This window comes from Myotis nattereri (genome assembly GCF_964212035.1).
Source record: "Myotis nattereri genome assembly, chromosome: 5".
Lineage (NCBI taxonomy): Eukaryota > Metazoa > Chordata > Mammalia > Chiroptera > Vespertilionidae > Myotis > Myotis nattereri.
In genome coordinates this window covers 47,022,292-47,041,580 of record NC_138080.1, presented here as the reverse complement: position 1 = coordinate 47,041,580, position 19,289 = coordinate 47,022,292, and the positions used below count along the sequence as shown (strand labels likewise).

The following is a 19,289-nucleotide window of genomic DNA, read 5'->3' as shown; positions in this document are numbered from 1 at the left end:
CATCATAATGCTACACTTGACACTGTCTTGAGCCTAAATCAACTTTGTAGTTTTATTTGAAATGTTCCAACCTACATAAATTTAAACTCAAATATTCTGACATACTATTACTTCTCTGCTGTTGAATGCCCTGGACTAAATCTATTTCATTATTATCTCTCCTCTATAAAATTGGTGGTTTGATTCTAAATTTACTTCTGATACTATTTTCCATGCCTACGTGATTTTCTCCATAATGAAAACTGTTATGACCTTATTAGTTGCCCATGAAATAAAGCCTTTTCTAAGATTCTTTAATCTTGCATGCAATGTTTTGATCACCTCTATAAATTTTCCTGTTATGTAGCCATGGCATTGTAAAAACTAACTGGGTGATAAGTACAATTTCAAACATAGGCAGTCATTTTACTGTGCTTGCCTTGTATGTGGCTAAAATGTGAATGTTGAAAGAAGTGCACTAACATTATTTTTCAGTTCCACTGAATGTTTGCTCTCACTCTAAACTGGGTAAATTCTCATTCATTTTACAGTCCTTCTTAAAAGTGTCATGTCGCCTCTGTTGCACTCTGCCTTACTCATTTCCATTAAATTATTGCCCTTTCCCAACCTCTGCTTGTTGACATTCTTAGTGAATATTCACAAAATCATTTGCCTCTCTAATCCACAACTTGACCCTTCAGCGGCTTTACTTCCTTTATTCTTTGAATAAACTTTTTTTTTTAAATTTTATTACAAAATATTTATTGCTGCCCCCGGCGGGTCACGGGGCTGAGGGCTGGTGTGTCACAGCATCCTCTGAAACAGGGCGATGGCCTCGTCCATCTTCCTGAGCTCTGCTTCTGTCTGCTGCTGAATAAACTTTTTTAAAAGTATATTTTTCAGAGAGGGAGGGAGAAGGAGCTAGATAGAAACATCGATGATGAGAATCATTGATTGGCTGCCTTCCAGTGTATGTCCCACACTGGGGATCGAGCCCACAATCTGGGCATGTGGCCCGCCCAACTGGGAATCCAACTGTGACCTCCTGGTTGATACTCAACCACGGGGCAACACCAGCCGGGCCTGAATAGGAACAGTATCATGGACTCAAGGACTCAGAGAGCTGACTATTTTTCTTTGGCACATAAGAAAGTGTAATAATGCACTGAGAAATACACTAGCACACAGACTTACCACGTGTTAATATACATTCTCAGCAGCTTGCATCATCCAAGAACATTCTGAAAGATATCAGTGAACTGGAGACAAACTATATTAAAGCATAGATGAACATAAACTCTATACATCTTTATAGAGAGAAAAGGATCACAGTTGAAGTATTTGGAGGCCTTTAAACTGTATATATGAAAACAGACATGGTTTGGTTGGCCTTCTTGCTTAGGGAGGAAGCATCAGATGTTTGCCAACACTTTCTACAACATTCCAAAAAAACTTGGCAAAGTTTTATTAACATGACATAGATTAAACTCTGTCACTGCTATTGATTACATCTGATGAGCACATATTTCTTGAAACCCTGAAACAAGACAAGTCCTTTGCTACTTAAAGGTAATCTAAAACCTCAAAGGGGAATAGCAGTAACCATGCCAATTTGTCATTTTCCTGTTTTCTGCACAGAATACAAAAAGTGATGGCAAAGAGGTTATTGTTCAAAACATCAGATTCTGAATATTTTTCCAAACAGACTTGAGAAAATTAAGTGTTTTGAACAGCAGAAATTTAAATAGGGCATTGCATTAAAAAGAGCATAGGTTTTGTTAGGCGTGTTCCTGGGTAATGGCTTTTAAATGGAAATGATGATAGAGGAGAGCACACAGCACACCTATACACACAGCACCTTCTTTTATAAAAAAGGTATGGTGACGCTACTGGTTTTAATCCTCTCATTATCTTGATGGCCAGATTTTCAAAATTTACTCACCAAGTCAGCTAGCACAAATGCCTCAGAAAGATTTTTAAGTTTGGCCAGTGGCCATATTAGTATCCGGAGTCAACTCCTGACTCCTTTTTAGACTTCCACCCATTTTCTCCTGTTTGGTGCCTGTGCTCCTATATGTTTCACTCTGACCTCTGAGACTTCCCAGTGAATGTTGGATAGTCCTTTTATTTAGGTCTGCTCGAGGCTAAAAAATGGGTCCTTGATTTCAAAGTGTTATTCCAATAGGTTGCTGCTTAATGGACTTTTACTCTTTTAAATGTAGGTGCCCCTCTCATAGACTGAAATAGTATTCATACTTACCACCCCTGAGAACTCACAGACGGACAATATTTTATGTGCCCATCAGAAGTCCCAAATCATTAAATTGTAGTATCGGTGGTCATGATCTTGAACTCCTCCTGTTTAAGTTCTCCGAGGTCCTCTTTCCCTGAATGTATACTGGGGGTCAAAATATTAGGTCCCACAGCTATTTTTATTGGAAAAGGTTGAGAAGAGACAAATGCTCTGTAGATATATAGTGATACCATCTGCATTTTTCACGGAATCTCAAGAAAAACTGTCAATCCTAAACATGGCTTGGTCTGTGTTAACATTGATGATATTAATTTCTTTTCTAAGAGAATAGGCTATTGGACAGTTTGGGGCTACACAGGCCAGGTCTTCTCAGCTTCCCAAGGATTTGCCCCTACTGTGAGACCCAAGGGCTTTCTTGCACTTTGACAATAAAAAGCATGCACGATTCATTAAGAATATAGACAAGGCTTTATGTTATATTTATTTATTTTCCAGCTTATACAAACTGGATGTAGAAGCATAAACATAGTACATTTCTACCATCTTCAACAAAAATATAACCAATATGTACAATTATTGTATTAAAAATACAAAAGGGATACAGACTCCACCAATGTCTTTCTAAAAGACATACAGGTACAAGTAGTATCAAAAGTATGAGGAAATCACCAGTTAATTGTACATTCTGCACGTGACATCACAGAGCGAACTGAGATTAGCAGTCCTATGTTCTACGCTTACTTAATGCTTAGGTAACATTTGTGCAACTTGTGGTAGAGTTAGATTTCTGTCTTTCTATATGCACATGAGGTCCATAGCCTATATAATAAAACTGGCAAAGAATGCATATTACATGTAAAATTACAAATGCTTAATTGACAATGTAATATATAAGCAAGTAGACAAATGCCATGAGACAAGAGAATTATTAAATAAAGCACTGACATTGTTTGATACAGTGAAAAAACACTGCATTTTGACTCTTTTTAAAATTTGAAGCTATTTACGTTTCTCTACTGATCAATATGATCAGCTGAATTTAATGGAAAAAAAATCCAAGACCAGCAGTTCCTCACATTTGAGTACTACTCGGATTGGCAGCCTTCACTTTTCCGGAGTCTGTGCAAAAACAACACAAAAATAGAGTGGAGGGGTCATTTCAGTCATTATAGGGTTAATAGCAGCTGTGAGCAGGTGGTTGCTACACTTAGGCCTTCTCTATCCATCGTGCGTCCATTAAGCCACTTCCAGTTAGTCTTCGGTGACTAACCCCCCTGGCGAAGGCTGGCATATCCCACCAGGTTTGGGATCTTTTGATCTTTGATCATGGTCAAGGCTTGTTTATTCCCTAATGCCAATTCAGTAAAGGGAGGCTGTCTTGAAAGAGCAGTACGAACAGCTGGCATTAGCTCCAACATCCCAAGCTGCTTTCACTGCAATGCTATCCAGTTATAAACGTTTCTTGAAAAACAAACAAAAAAATCCCTAAAACTAAATAAACAAAAATCAAAGAAACATAACTTAAAAAAAAGGGGGGGGGAGGTTGCCATCCATGTCAATGGAGCAGGACACACCCTCAAACGACACCGTCCTGCACTCCATAAGGCTCAGACACAGGACGCAAGAGTCCTATTTCCCTCCCCTGGCCATGTGCAAACAGTGTGACAGGAGACCCCCACCCACTGGGAAAGGAGTGGAGGGGTGTCTTGGTATCTGAGTGATTGGCTAACAGTTTATACGTCTCCAGGACAGGGCACTTCACGGGGGAGGCCTGAAGGACACGGGAAGACAGGGTCCCATGCCAGGTCTTCCCTTCTTCTTGCTGTGGCCACACCCTGTCTGGCATATTTGTTTTTTTTCCTTTCTTTTTTTAGAAACCCAGGCTGGCAACCCTACTTAAAGGTTCAAAATAATACTGTAATTATTAAATGGATATAACATTGACTCTCTGAACACAATCTTTAAACTCATTAAAAAAAAAAAAAAAAAGGAGGACATTGTAAACAAGTGGACAAGCACTGTCCTCAAAGGATTTCATTGTTTTTCTTAGTCTTCCTTGGTGGGTTAAAGGTCCCGAGAAGTTCGATGGCTAGCTTTTCTCATTATCCCAATGAGACCAAGTGCTAGGGCTGGATTGAAATCTAAAAGGAAGATTTAAAAACAACCTTTCCAGGCATTGAGAAGTGCAGCCGGGTGCCTCATCTTGTGGCGATGATCTTGGAATGTGGAATGATACTGTGTGACGTGGCAGGCAGCAACAGTGGGGACTTGAAGATTGCTGCACTGTGCATTTCAAGCAACAAAGTCTGAAAAGTGCCAGGGCAATTTCTTCACAGTATTTCACATGCAAAGGGGAAAGGAAGAAGGGGAGAAGAAGCCCCATGCTGCTTTTAAGGCAGGGAAGGAGGCAAACTGGTCCACCATCCTCAGAATGTGAGTTCCCGGGCCCCGATGCTGGGGGCGTCTTCCTGTGCTCTCCTTGCGGTGGCTCACTCTGGATCCAGAAAAGCCTGTGCCTCAAACAGCAGATACTTGTTCATCTTCTGCAAACACAACCAGGAAAGAAAGAGAAAGTGATGAGCAAGTAAGTCCTTCTGGTGCTGAGAGGGTATGTTTGCTGATGTGCTAAATAAAAATACCTTAGCTCTTCTTTTTAGTATACCTCACTTAAAATCCTTGCCTTTTCCTCTAGGTGATGACTATGAATGGAAGATGACTATGAATAATAAACACTTTAAAATAAAGTATATATTTAAATATATATATATGCCTATTTAAATATATACACAGTATAGACAACGAGTCTATTTAATAATGAGTTCATTGACACAAGTTTTAAAACAGCATGTGGCTTTTTAGATAATACACCTACATAAAAAAAGTCTAGAAGAATATATAACAAAATGTTAACAGTGGTTATCTGCACGTGATAGGATTCTAAATAATTTTCATTGATCCTGTTTTGCTTTTTTCTGTCATTATTTGTATACCAAAACATGTTAGAATCAAAACTTAAAAAAAGAAAGATCGGGTGTATGATCTCCCTCCTCCTTCTCAATATAGCTTGAGGTAGGATTGTAGAAGGCAGGCAAGAGAGTTATAGAGAATTATGTATCTCAGACTGTCATTTGGAACTCATTAAAAGTCCAAGTATAACCTTTCCACAGAACACTGAGAATTAGGAGAAAAACCCAGCCATGTACACACTTTATTCAATTGACCACTTCTGCAATCTTTGGTATTTCTTGAGCCCTTTAGAAAATACACACACAGACACACACACGCACACACACGCACGCACACACGCACGCACACACGCATGCACACACAGGAGTCAAAAGCTGAACCTTAGGTTTGGAACTCTTCACTATAAAATGCGCAGGATATGGCTGAAGACACAAGTGATCAGTGTTAAGACAATACAAACGCCTTGGCAAGCTTACAGGCAACATAAGCGAACACGTCTAACGTTACGGTTTTAAGAATGAGTATGTACCATCCTCCTCGGCAGAAAACCCTTGAGACTGATAGGGGGCGAGGCGCGGGTCGCACTCATTGGGTTTATGCCACTGGGGCTTGTTCACCGGCCTGCCAGCCCCGGGATGCGCGTGTGGCTGCTGGGCGGGCGAGGGCCCCGCTGCCTCGGAGGGGCGGGCGACCATCCGAGATCTCTGAAGCGCCACGTTGTAGTCTGGAGGTTTCCTGGTCGGATGGGAATGCCCGTCTGGGAAGTCAGTGATGGGGATCCCGATGTAGCCTGGAGGAGTGGGCGGGGGCTCTCGATACCTGCCCTCCTTGCGCGCTGCAGTGAAGACAAGGCACCAGCCATTAAAAAGTGCTGTGGAAGAATATTTCATGCACCAATGCCCATAAAAACCGATAAAATAATTATTAAGAGTACACACAGTATAATGGCAAAAGTGATTTTGTGTGATGTGAGGTAGATATAGAGGTGGGGGACATGGTAGGCAGGGGAATGGATGCTGACGAAACCAAATATTCACAATGGTTATCTCTGTGTGGCCAAATAACGGGCGAGAGAAGCTACTAGGCAGGTTCAGTACCTTTAACTTTAAATGAACTACTTCAACACTTGTCTAAACTATAAAATAGTAATAAGATTACCACCTAATATTTGGGTTTACTGTAGAGATGAAGCAAAGAGAGAACATAAAAGGTACCCAGTACTATGCCTGCAACATGCTGCTGTACCGTGCCTGGTCAGGTTCCTTCCTCTCTCCCTGCCACAGGGACAAGGCAGGCAAACCCTCCCTGCTGGGCATTTTCCTCATCAGGCAGCGGACCAAGGCCACATTAATTCGGGTCCTGGGCCCACTGCGAACCATTCTGAATTAAAATACTTTTCTAACTAGAGTCCCATCATGCTTACTGTACACTCATCCAGTTAGTCAGTAGTGGCAGCCCGGAGCTATGGGCACTTCGCAGCTACTCTCAAAGCAAAACCCAGGGTCGCTTGGCAGCTATGCCATCTACCTGTTAAACTCGACAACTGTCAGATCAGCTTCTTCGACTTAGAAAAGCTAATGATCAATTAAAAAAAAATAAGTCTTTGCTTAAAAAAAAAAAAATTGGAAAAGTGGTACCAAAAATGACGCAAATTTAAAAACTCTAAAACTATGTGTAAGGTATATATTTCTCTTAAAACCCTGTTATTAATGTTCATAACCTAGAACAAGAAATCAGTAAAGGCCTAACTGGCTTGGCTCAGTGGATAGAGCGTCAGCCTGCAGACTGAAAGGTCCCAGGTTCGATTCCGGTCAAGGGCATGTACCTTGGTTGCGGGAAACATCCCCAGTAGCGGGTGTGCAGGAGGCAGCTGATCTATGTTTCTCTCTCATCGATGTTTCTAACTCTCTATCCTTCTCCCTTCCTCTCTGTTAAAAAAATCAATAAAATATATTTAAAAAAAAAAGAAATCTGTAAAGGCAAGTAAAATCCAAGTTTTATTTTCCATTTTAAAATTTTATTTTTATTTTTATTGACTTCAAAGAGGACAGAAAAGGGAGAGAGAGATGGACGTATCACTGATGAGAGAGAATCATTGATCGGCTGCCTCTTGCATGCCCCTCACTGGGGATCCAGCCAGCACCCTGGCCATGTGCCCTAACTGGGAATCCAACTGTGGCCCCCTAGTTCATAGGTCAATGCTAAACCACTGAGCAAAACCAGCCAGGCAAAGTTTTATTTTCTTGAACTTTCTAGACTCAACTGTTAGGAACTAAAACATCATTTTTCTTTCCTTTGCATCAATAAGTCTGAGTATTAGCTTATTAAAAGAAAGTGCTTTAAAATCTGCAACCTAAGAATAGGTATTAATAGTTATCTCCTTATTCATCTGGAAAGCATATTAAGTTTGACATCTACCCATGACTATTTACATGATAAATAATTACAATTTCCCAACTAATAAAAATGTCTGTAATGATTACACTCCAGAATTTCTCACTCTATATTATTTTTTTTAAATGTTTTTATTGATTTCAGAGAGAGAGAAGGAGAGGGAGATAGAAACATCGATGACAGAGAAACATCAATCGACTGCCTCCTGCATACTCCCCCTTCCTCAGGCGATGGAGCCCGCAACCCAGTCATGTGCCCTGACCAGGAATCGAACTGGCAACCTACTGGTGCATAGGTCAATGCACAACCACTAAGCAACAATGGCCGGGCTCTCATTCTGTATTCTATGATGTGTTTTTACCCTTCAATTCTATAGACATTAAATATGCCACAGAAAATTCATCTGGATACAACTTCACAATAGAAATAGCAATAGCAAAACAGCAGCGTCTTCCATGCACTTATCAATTACTTTCTGGGAGCTGTTCTAAGTGCTTCTCAGAGAATTTCTTTAACCCTCACACCAACTGTATTAGTAGAAATCACTAAACTCATTTTACAGATGAGGAAACAGACATAGTCCAGTGCATCGCCCAATGCCACAAAGCTAGAAAAGGAGCAAAATAGTGATTCCAACCCCAATCCGCCTGACTCTTAAGCTCTTCCTCATTACATTATCTCTTAGCACCCTCTCCTTGGTTCCATAATGCACAGGGAGAATTTGCTGAGCACAGAAACAACTTGTCTGCATAACAAAATCAATAGAAGACTTTTAAATATGCAAGGTATAAAGTTCTAATTACAATTCAAGGGAACGGAATAGAATAATAAAATATTCAAAAGCTTCAATTAAATAAAAATTCTTCCTCTACAGAGAATGGTCATCCTTCCTGATAATTTTCAGATAAAAAGATCACTATGAGACCAGAATATAACCATATGACAACCTACAGATTTTGATGGCCAAGAAGGACTGAATGTACACTGTGTTAGAAAATATAGATATGTACCCGACCACAGGACCTATGCTCTTAACCACTATTCATTTCAAGTCCTATTCAGCAATGAGGAAAAGAACCACAAACACGATTTTACTTTTGAAATAAGTTCGATTAAAGCCACGATCCAGACTGGATGAGCTCCCCAATAAGCTTACCAATAAGTCCCTTTGCAGTAGTTGGTGTCACCGCTATGTGGGCAGGCATGGGGACGGGCTTGGTTTCCTCTGTGGTCACAGGTGGCATGCTGCTGCTCTCAGCTTCAATGGAGACATCTTTGCCACCCCTCCGCTTTATTGTGCCTGTGTCCCCTTCCGAGTCTTCTCCCCAGTAGCCCGTGGAAGAGGCCCAGCTTGCCCGGGATTGGGCTTGTTCAAGGCTCTCTCTGCTTTGATTTTGCCTGTTATACTTTGTGCTATGATCAGAAAACATCATTTGGTCCATATGGCTGCTTGAGGCCCAGACACCTGCAGGATCCCCTGAATAATCGAAGTGAGTGTGCCCGAATGGAAGTGTTTCCCAGCTTCGCTGGTGCTGGATGGTCTGGATATTATCATGGGAACCACTTGAGCACGAGGTCCAGCTCCCACGGCCACTGTCGGCTGCATCCAGCGAAGCGCGATCCCCCTGGTCTTGGGAAAGCTCCTCTGTGCTTGGAGAAGAAATTACTGTTGCTGTAGCATATAAGCCCCGACTCTCAGACATGGGTGCGTAGGACCTAAGTGGTCAAAAGACACGAAAAAGCAAAAGCAAGACTGTTAACCGATCATCTATGATAAGACCAAAATACCTTTTCCTAGAAAGGGGCTTTCTTCCATCCCAGGGAAAAGATGAAAGCACCACTCAATTGCTATGCACTATAATGGGGCCATTTCTGCCATGCCCAATTTTCTCACCTTGTCATCACCATAAAATAAACATAGCGGGAAAGAACAAGTACTTGCTTATAATAAAGGACCATATTCCTTAAAAGGCTCAATATAATCTGATTATTTCAAGAAGAAAGCTCATACAAAAGAACTGAGATGCATCAGAAAGTCACCCTCTGCCTTCAGCACAGAACCACTATGTTCCAATAAGAATAAAGCTAATTCTGAAAAGCACAACAAAAATAGCATGGTACTTACTAATCCAGATACTGTGAAAATTAGTAACTGGGATGGGAGAAAAGTTCTTAGGCATTATGCAAAATAAATGGAAATACACATCTAGAGAAAGGACTTGTTTTTAAAAGATGAAAGACAGGATGTAAAAGAACACTAAAGAAAAGGCGTCTACCCTAAGCTGTATTGATCGGGCTCGATCATGGTCCTCCTCTCCATCCTGCCCACGCCTAGGTTTGTTTCCACGATGCTGACAGAATGCCTCTGGCGCCTCTCATCATGCAGCGAGACGGGCACCGAGTCAAAGGAGGAATTGCTGACAATACTGGATCGTGAAGAAATTTCACTGTGACCAGAATCTGAAAAATTATCCACAGTACCACTGGGAGCCAGAGTGTAGCCTGCATGGGAAATACAACCACATTAATTAGACGCTGTAGGTTTATAACACAAAACCGAAGTCTTCCAAAGAGAAGCAAAAACCAAATGCAGGCCAAAGCTATCACCACTGGAGTGGGGGAAAATGCATTTTACTTGGAGAACAGGTGAGTGAGACAAAGTAAATGGATACTCAAATGAAGGCTGACTTGCTTACTGAAAGTTTAGAGATGAAAAAAGAAAATACTGCTATATGAGCCAGGGAATAATGCAGAAATCATGGTGTTGGTCGACTATTCTTAGCTCCCTTAAGTATAAATTCAACTATTGTTAGTCTATATAAAAAACCATGAAGAATAACCATGAGCAGATTTTAAAGTATATTTTTTGCAATCTGCAAAGTCAGTAATCTTGTTTCCAATTTTTAGAACTTTATGGCATAGAATAATTCAACAGGAAATATTTATAATTTTAAATAAGAAAAAGCAATAACACCTGAAAAAAATCTTTGGATTTCTGTCATTTGGCTTTTTAAGATTAACAATATATTGGACAAATCGCATAAAAGCCAGTAGTTTTAGAAGATGTAATGTACAATTTTCTCCCTAGACCATCACTTTAAAATGTATAAACAGATGTCTGTTTTTTGACCTGAAGAACCCTTAACCTCCCTTTGTTGCTAAAAATAATTTTGAAAGTCACAAAAAACATCTTGATATTTTTAATGAAAAACAAACAAACCCAAATCCTTTCTCAGTACTCATTTCTTTTACAACATCACTAAGGATCTCATATTACTTAAAATATTGACTTTACATGATTATATGTATGCAATGCAATTTTTCAATGCCACTTACCTGATAAAAAAGTTAAATCTAGGACACCTCAATGTTGCTCATTTATTCTCTAAATAGTACTTCCCCATCCTTTGAGTAACTTGTTAATTCCTGATTTATTTTTTAAAGGTTGCACAGGTCTTGACAAGATTTAACATGTTCATCTAGGAAATGTCTTTTTATAAACCACAGTAAAGTTCTGACAGACAAGGTTTAAAACCTTCCCTAAACAGTCTGCTAAAACAAACAAACAAAAAAAATCTCTAGAAAATAATCACTCAGATGAAGTGCTTGACATTTAGAGGAATGCTCCCATTCTCCTTTACTGAGATGATTCCTCTTTCCCACCCGTCTTTGATTCTATAAACCCCACCTATCCCATAGGTCCATGGTGCATTGTTATTCTTGTTACTGTTCTCACTTCCAAGAGAAGAGGAGGAACTGGTTAAGTCCAACTGCCCGGAGCCAAAAGATCTCAGCTGATTGCCACTGCCACCTGACAACGGGATGAGAAAAGAATTCAGATAGATCCCTTTAACAAGAACAGTAGAGGCTGGTGCCCACACAAAATGCACAGATGTCTGAAATATCTATCAAGTAAAGCAGAAGAGGTATTTGTCAATTCAGGGAAATCTCACAATTTATTAATCTTTTTGGTCTCCTTCTAGGGAAAACTTTCTTAGCCATTTACTACTAGTTTATACCCATTCAATTAATGGGTAGACAGTTGCTAAAAATAAAGCCTCTTTTGCAACCCAGAATTCATTGTTCAGTATGAGTTTTGATACATATGAGAAGGAAAAAAAAAAAAAAGGGGGCAGAGAAAGTAACCTGGGGGGTTCTGTGGCAGATCTACTACAATGACAGACAGTCCTCGGGTTACGGGTTACGTTGGACTCGACCTACGTTTTGTGGTTAAGTCGCCATCTCCCAGTTACAGTATTTATTAAAAAAAAAAGTTCTGTCATTTCAACATATGTACATATGTGCTTTATGTTTTTTATTATTTATTTACCACCAGTAAAGTTCAGGAATTGTTATCTTTCTTTTAAATGTTGTTTACTGTTTCACTTCATTACTGCTGTGTATGTGCTCCATGTGAGTGACGTAGGTGCTTATGTAGGTGGGTTCCGACTTACGGCGAGAATCGAGGTATGTCACGCCGTAGGAACGGATCTCCGACATAACCCGAGGACCTACTGTATTCTAATATAAGAAAAGCATCAACTTAAGAAGAGATTGCCTGCTTAAAAACTAATCTTTTTAAAAATAAAAAGAAGTAGCAACAAAGAAGGCAATCAAGACCTGTGTTAATACAATGAAAAAATAAATCAGGAAGATATTAGTTTTTCTTATGTTTTTAAAGCTTTCTACTCTGTAATTGTTATACAATCATATTTAAGTTAGAACAACTTTTAGCATAAAAAAATTATTTCCACACTTACGATCAATAAAAAACTTAAACTTATTTTTCGAAGGCTTTATGTAGTTATAAGTTTAACGCTACTTACTATAAGATTAAACATACCAAAAATTCTTCCAAATTTGTAAACTGAGAAGAAAAAACCCATTGGTTGTTATATATTAGATTATTTTAGATGACTCTACAATGTAAAAATGATCTAATATATAATTCTGAAATTTATTATAGCTGAAATGTATAGATTGCTATAAAGGGAAATAATAAGTAATTTAATCTACCTTTCCTTGGAGAACTTTGTGGAGAAGTGGGAGGAGAAGAAAGCTGTGAAGATGCATTTGATATCGTATCTTCTGCTTGTTTCTTGTGTCGTTCCAGACTTCCTTCTTCAGACAAAGAAAGGATTTTCTTTAAAGCTTGTGGAGAGTTTATGCCTTTAAGGGAAAAAAATAAACGAACAAATATGTATTTTCAAGACTGAAAAGAAATAACATTAATAACTAAAAAACGCTTTTTGTGTTAAGATTTAATATTACATTTAGATTCAAGCTGTTTACAATTTCAATGGTCTTTGTACTCTTCACATTATAGACAGTAAGCTTACAGAAGACATAGATATTCCTAGGTTTGTTTCTGATTGACAGCTGCCAGAGTTTAGAGATGGACTGTTTTGGGGTCTAAATCTTAATGTAATCACCATCTTTATTCAACAATATGTTAGACAACAATAAATAAAAAGAATATTTAATACTAAGAAGTCAGGTGTGAGTTGGAAACAGGTATTTTGATGCTATTGGATATGTTAGAGCTCAGGTGAAGTGGAATGATGGGAGAAAAATCAACAGTCAAGAGCTAAAAGGAAGCAATAAGAAAGCAAATAAAAGAGCTCTAAGGAATTCCATTCAGTTAATATTTGCTCAAATAAATAGATGAAAGAGAATGGAGAAGACGACCCAAGAAAGTAGGTAAAAGACCATGGAGGGAGGTTGACGACAGTCAGAAAGGAATGATCTAGTGCCAAGTGTGAGTAGCAAAATGAGGGTTGGGGGAAAAAAAGGGTAATATATGCCAATATAAGGTGATTTAAAGAAAGGAAAGAATTTAGAAATAGAGTCACATTAAAATGTTTTACGAAGTAAATATTATGAGGCACTCTCAATTACCTTACTTTGAACAACAAACAGATACTTGGGAAAGCATTATATACTGAAACTATCTCAGTAAACTGCTAGTTTTAATGTTCTTAACAGAATTCATTAAAAAGGAAGCAATGAAATTTAACAAAGATCTAATCCTTCATTTTAACTCATGTGTTTGATGTTTTAATACAATCTTTTCAAAAATCACTTTGAAAGTGAGATTTAAAAAAAAAATATTGTTGATTTTAGAAAGGAAGGGAGAGGGAGATAGGCATATAAATGATGAAAGAGACTCATTTATCAGCTGCCTCCTGCAAGCCCCAAGTGGGTATCAAGCCTGCAACCGGGCATGCGCCCTGACCAGGAACTGAACCGTGACCTTTTAGTTCCTGCTGAGCCATACAGGCTGGGTGCTATCCTTTTTTTTTTGAAAAAAAAAAAATAAATTTTTTTTTCTTTTAATAACATTGTTTTCTTTCATTCATATATTTATTCATAAAATAATTTGGCTGTATGGAGATATTTTTGAGCTTGCTGAGTAGACACCATGAGCAAAGCTCACCTCCTGAGTGAAGAGCACAATTAAATGATACTCTGTAAAATCAGTACCTTCTACTGACACAAATAAAGTTTAACTTACTAAACATCAAGTCTTTATTAAGAGATAATAATCAGGGGGAGACTCAAGAGTATTAGACAAAGTTATCCAAGACAAGCATTTCCCCCAACCTGAAAAACATGACAGCGAATAGCACCGAAAGGGGACATGAGTTTATCACCTACCGAAGGGTGGGAGATCCTTGACGGGCACTTTCTTCCGGGAAGGATAAAGGGACACAGCGGGGACCTGCAGAACTTGGTTGACTTTATGTGGTGGCTGCGGCTGCTGGGGCTGCGGCTGGGGCTGTGCTTTCTGCTGTGACCCTGCCCTCGGAGCCACTGGGGAGGTCTCAGTTTTGACAGGCTTCTTGTCACCAGGATTCTTAGGCACTGATAATTGTTTGGTTTGAAAATAGAACAAGAAATTTAAGAAGTTAACAGCTACATACAAGATAATTTTAGGACTGCCTGAGCATTTTCTGCAGGTAGAATACTAAAACGTGTCTTTTTTTCCCCCTGTTGCCTACACAAAGGACAGAAAGGGGGTAAGGGGAGAACCCTAGTTATAGAAAGTATTAAAGGCATGACAGGAAAAAGGTATTTACCTTAAGAAACTAGCTATCTCAAAGGTGATTATACTATTGAAGACCACATTAAAAATAAAAATAGAAAAATACGGGTAGCTTAACACATTATGTGTGTGCATATAAAATAACACAAGTAGATCATAAAAACTACGACAGGGAAATTGTTAGAAATGATTTTTCTAAAATAGTGTCCGAAAGCCCTTGGCATATATGAGCTTAGTTTTTACTTAATAAATATATCTTTTAACTATCAAATTCTAAGGGGTAGAGTTATGTCAACTAATAGCAGCCAATACTGCTTGAGTGCTATACTAAGCATGTAATTCCATAGCAGATAGAAAGCAAACCAATTCAATAGGGCAATTAAATGCTGTATGTATCGTATGCTAATATTAAAACCAACTCAATTACATATGCATACTTCCTGCAATTTACACATAAGGGAGCTAAGGGCTAGGGAGCTCAGGTTGCCTAAGGTGACCTTGCTGGGCTGAGGAACAGTCAGGACGAGAACTCAGACCAATCTGACCTCAGAGGACAAGCTCTTCCTTCATCATGACGCACAGAGCTTCCACAATGTTCGGGGTAAATCTAAGAACTTGAGTTTTCTCAATATACATATAACATTTATATTCTACAGAAGGTGTTTTCAAACCTGCCCATACAAGACCCAGCCATGTCCTAAATGGAAAATGCCTCTGTCTTACAGATTCAGATGCAAATAAAGAGAAAAGTGCCCCCGTCTCTAGCCTGGCCAGGTTTTTAACAGCTGGGACACTTCATATTAGTCCGAGTCGTGCTTCGCTGTGCAGCAGCATTAGCAGAAGTACTGCTTTCTGTGGAGGCTGAACTTAATGCCCGGTTCTGTCTGGGCTTAGGGGATAAAGAGCAGCCAGCATAGCTAGTTGGGCCCTGCTCGGACTTGGTGGGCCCCTCACCCCTCTCAGGTTGTCCTTCACTTTGGAGGTATTGTGAGCCTAAAAGGGATGCAAATGGGAGAGACATCACACACGTGGCCCCTGCCTGCATACTGGCTGTGTTGGGATGAAACCAAAACAACAGGCACCCTAAATAAGTCTCCGGTGTCATCCTCCCCACACTAACCCAGTTGGACACGAGGCCTAGCCTAGGGCAGTGCTGCGTGGTATTCACGAGCAGCATTCAAGGTGTCCAGGGTGCTACTTCCCCCAGTGCATTAGGCCCCACTCTGTCACCACCTGGACCATCGCACAGGAAACACACCTGCATCCCCCCAGATTCCACAGCCACTTGAAGGAAACACTCACATGTGTTGGTTGCTGGCTCACACTGCAGGGATAGCGTCTGAAGACTCTCCTCATCCATTTCTAACTCCAAATTGGACAGGTACTGCTTCACTTTTCGAGCCATTTGGGCATCTTCGTAAAGCTTTTTGGCATTGAGAAAGGAACTACGACGTACCCGCTTTTTATGCCCACCTGTCTGAGCAACGTCTAGCACCGTTGCGTTTGCACTACCCTGGCTGAGGGACCTGGAAGATGAAAAGGTAGATATGCAGCTCACTCTAGCATGGGATTACTTTATCTCTTTGAAACGTGCCAAGACTTAAAAAAATACTCTACGTTCGAAAGGTCACATGCTTTATTCTGGCAAGTAAGCTGTTACAAAGGAATATAGAATAGTAGGAATTACATTTTTTTAAAGTTAAAAAAGAACCCTGCACACATACATATATATGTTTGGTGCCTGTTCTGTTCCAACTAGGAAATTCTACATTTCATTCAAGGCAGTCCTCTCATAGAAGCCAGCAAATAATATAATATAATAATTATATGTAAAAGCTCATGCAAGAACACAGCTATAATTGGGATTTACATTAATTTATTTCTCCTAAAAAGGATGTTTTACATAGATTTAAAAAAATTAGCTGTTTACAATTATTTTCTTATTCCTTGTGTTAAATGTAGTGAGTTTCTAAAGTAATATGGTCAAATTGTTAATAAAATGGTCATGCAAATGTAAACATATGTACAGAAACTAGCACATGAATTGTTAAGAATTATTTTTCAAAAGAGTTGGTTTATAGAATGAAAACAGTAGTTAGTTGAGCTGTAAAAATTTTAGTTTTAACACCTAGGGGCAGCTTTTATATTACATATATTTACTTCTCAAATATCTGTGCAACAGAATTAAAATTGCACAATTTTTCCATCTCACATCCCCCTCCCCCACACTCCTCCCACTTTAGGCTTTTCCTATTTCAAAACACAGAAATTATATTAATATAAAATCTTTCTGAAAGCTTCCAAGTATGTCTGACCTACAGTGCCCGGAACAATCATCAATCATTTCACAGCTCTCATGGATCATGACCTCAAAAGCAAAAGCCCCAACAGATTAAACTGGAAATCAGTTTGCCAACTGAAATGCTGCGAGAGCAAGAGGGTTAAGAAAAAAATGCAAAGCATCAGGAAATAGAGCAGGTAAGAAAACAATGCAATGAGCAGAATAAGAACTGGGTGTGGGTATGCAAGTCGCCGCCACTTACCCCAGACTCCTCCATTTCTTCTTCCTGTAGGTGAGAGCCATGGAAGTTGAAGCATGGGTGTAGAAAGAGACAGAAAGATCACAAGCTCAGAAAGAGAGGACTAGACTTCCGAATAAGCAGTATAAGAAGCCCACAAACATGAAACTGCATAACCACCTCACACACACACCTTGACCAGAAATATTTATGTGGCTCAGAAGACACATGTATTTCAATATTTTGTTTTAAAAGGAGACTGACTCGTGCTCTCCTCTCCTTCATGGGATTAGTCATTTTTGACTATGCTGACAGCTAAATCCATTGTGTGCATATTGAAACAATGCTGTTGGGTTATTTACATATTTTACTTCATACTACCAATTACAAGTTTTAGCTCTACAAATGACTGTTCCGAAAAATAAGGAACCAGTAATTGTGCCTCATGTTAGATGAAAAATGTTTGAAGGACAAACTGTGTATACTGTTGATATAGAATAAGATATTTATTCCACATTAGAGCTCAGTGGAGATTCTTTGCATGACCTAATAGAATTTCTGCTACAAATATAAGTAATTCCAATGTCCCTCATTTATTAGCTAAACTCCACCTTCTCTAATCCCATATGTGCCCCTGAAGTTGACACACTGACACACTCACCGAGTCCTGAACATGAGGGCAGGGTCCATGTTAACCGAAGCCATTCGGCCAACATGACGAATTTCTTTCGCAATCATCCTTAGTTTCTCAAAATTGACCAGTCCATCGACTTTTGAGTCATTTCCTACAATTGGCAAAGAAGAAAAAGGGAATCACATGGCATTTGTTCTCTTTTTAAAAAAATTATATTTCCTAAATTTTATTTTTGAATTACAGTTGATATGCAACATTATTTTATGTTCATTTCAGGTATACAGCATAGTGGTTAGACAATTATAGATTTAGAAAGTGATCCTCCCAAGAGCTTTAGTGCCCACTCAGCACCATAGATATTTAGTACAATATTACTGACTACATTCCCTAGGCTGTACTTTACATCCCCTTGACTACTTTGTAGCCACCAGTTTGTACTTCTTAATCCCTGACATTTATTCTATGAAGGAAGAAATCCTCTACTTTGCATTTACCTTCATGAAGAAACGTGAGATCCTTCTTGATAACTGGGAATAGAGGGATTATGGGAGGTTGTAGGTTTTGACTATTGAGGACATTGCGATATTTTGCCATGTTTCTGGAAGGATCGAATAGGTCTTGGAGATCCTGAAATAGCTTTTCATATTTATTGGGAAGTTTTTCCCAGGTTGTTCGCAGTCTTGCTACTGGTGCCAGGTTTAGGCCACTAAGAGGGAAAAAGGAAAAGTGGTAGAAAATTAAATGACTCATCCTTATGAAATGAAGGAAGTGAAACAGTGCATTGTTGATTAGCATATAGCACTCTGTGTGTATCCTAGTTACACATAACAATTTACAGAAAAATTCATAAGAAACTATTACTAACTCCAGGTGATGAGAATGGAAGATGGAAGCAGAACCAGCATCAGGGGGATTTTGTTTTACTCTTCTCTCCTTTGTACCCTCCTGATCCGTTTACTATGAGCAAAACCACTAAAATGAAACCATCGTGAGGATAGAATTTTGTTTCCTTGTTTACCGCTATACATAGAGCAGTGCTTGGCATATAACAGACTGGCCAAACATCTTAACAGTAATAAAGTAAAACAAAAGCATTTATAGTAATGAGAATATGGTCAAACTCCTAGGCCAGTGGTTCTCAATCTTCCTAATGCTGCGACCCTTTCTTTAATACAGTTCCTCATGTTGTGTTGACCTCCAACCATAAAATTATTTTCGTTGCTACTTCATAACTGTAATTTTGCTACTATGAATCATAATGTAAGTATCTGACATGCAGGATGTATTTTTATTGTTACAAATTGAACATAATTAAAGTATAGTGATTAATCACAAAAACAATATGTAATTATATATGTGTTTTCCGATGGTCTTAGGTGATCCCTATGAAAGGGTCGTTTGACTCCCAAAGGGGTGGCGACCCACAGATTGAGAACTGCTGTTCTAGACAGAGAAAATGACTAATTTAATAATCACCATCAACATCAATATAAACTG

General features: G+C 39.1%; 1 protein-coding gene across 5 annotated transcripts in view; it reads right to left on the bottom strand.

Annotated features, from left to right (window-relative positions):
* Positions 1 to 2,724: 2,724 nt before the first annotated feature.
* RAPGEF2 (Rap guanine nucleotide exchange factor 2) overlaps positions 2,725 to 19,289 on the bottom strand; it is a 233,688-nt gene continuing 217,123 nt past the window's right edge. For 3 of the 5 annotated variants that reach the window (XM_081093131.1, XM_081093134.1, XM_081093133.1), the window contains 10 exons: positions 18,287 to 18,498; positions 17,820 to 17,943; positions 17,183 to 17,206; positions 15,942 to 16,165; positions 14,252 to 14,458; positions 12,611 to 12,763; positions 9,871 to 10,096; positions 8,751 to 9,310; positions 5,730 to 6,035; positions 2,725 to 4,776 (listed from right to left, as the gene is read on the bottom strand). In XM_081093131.1, coding sequence (XP_080949257.1) covers positions 4,751 to 4,776; positions 5,730 to 6,035; positions 8,751 to 9,310; positions 9,871 to 10,096; positions 12,611 to 12,763; positions 14,252 to 14,458; positions 15,942 to 16,165; positions 17,183 to 17,206; positions 17,820 to 17,943; positions 18,287 to 18,498 — 2,062 coding nt within the window. In that variant the 3' untranslated portion in view covers positions 2,725 to 4,750. Of the gene's footprint in view, positions 4,777 to 5,729; positions 6,036 to 8,750; positions 9,311 to 9,870; positions 10,097 to 11,330; positions 11,406 to 12,610; positions 12,764 to 14,251; positions 14,459 to 15,941; positions 16,166 to 17,182; positions 17,207 to 17,819; positions 17,944 to 18,286; positions 18,499 to 19,289 lie in introns of all 5 variants that reach the window. The other 2 variants (XM_081093130.1, XM_081093132.1) reach the window with 1 other exon arrangement.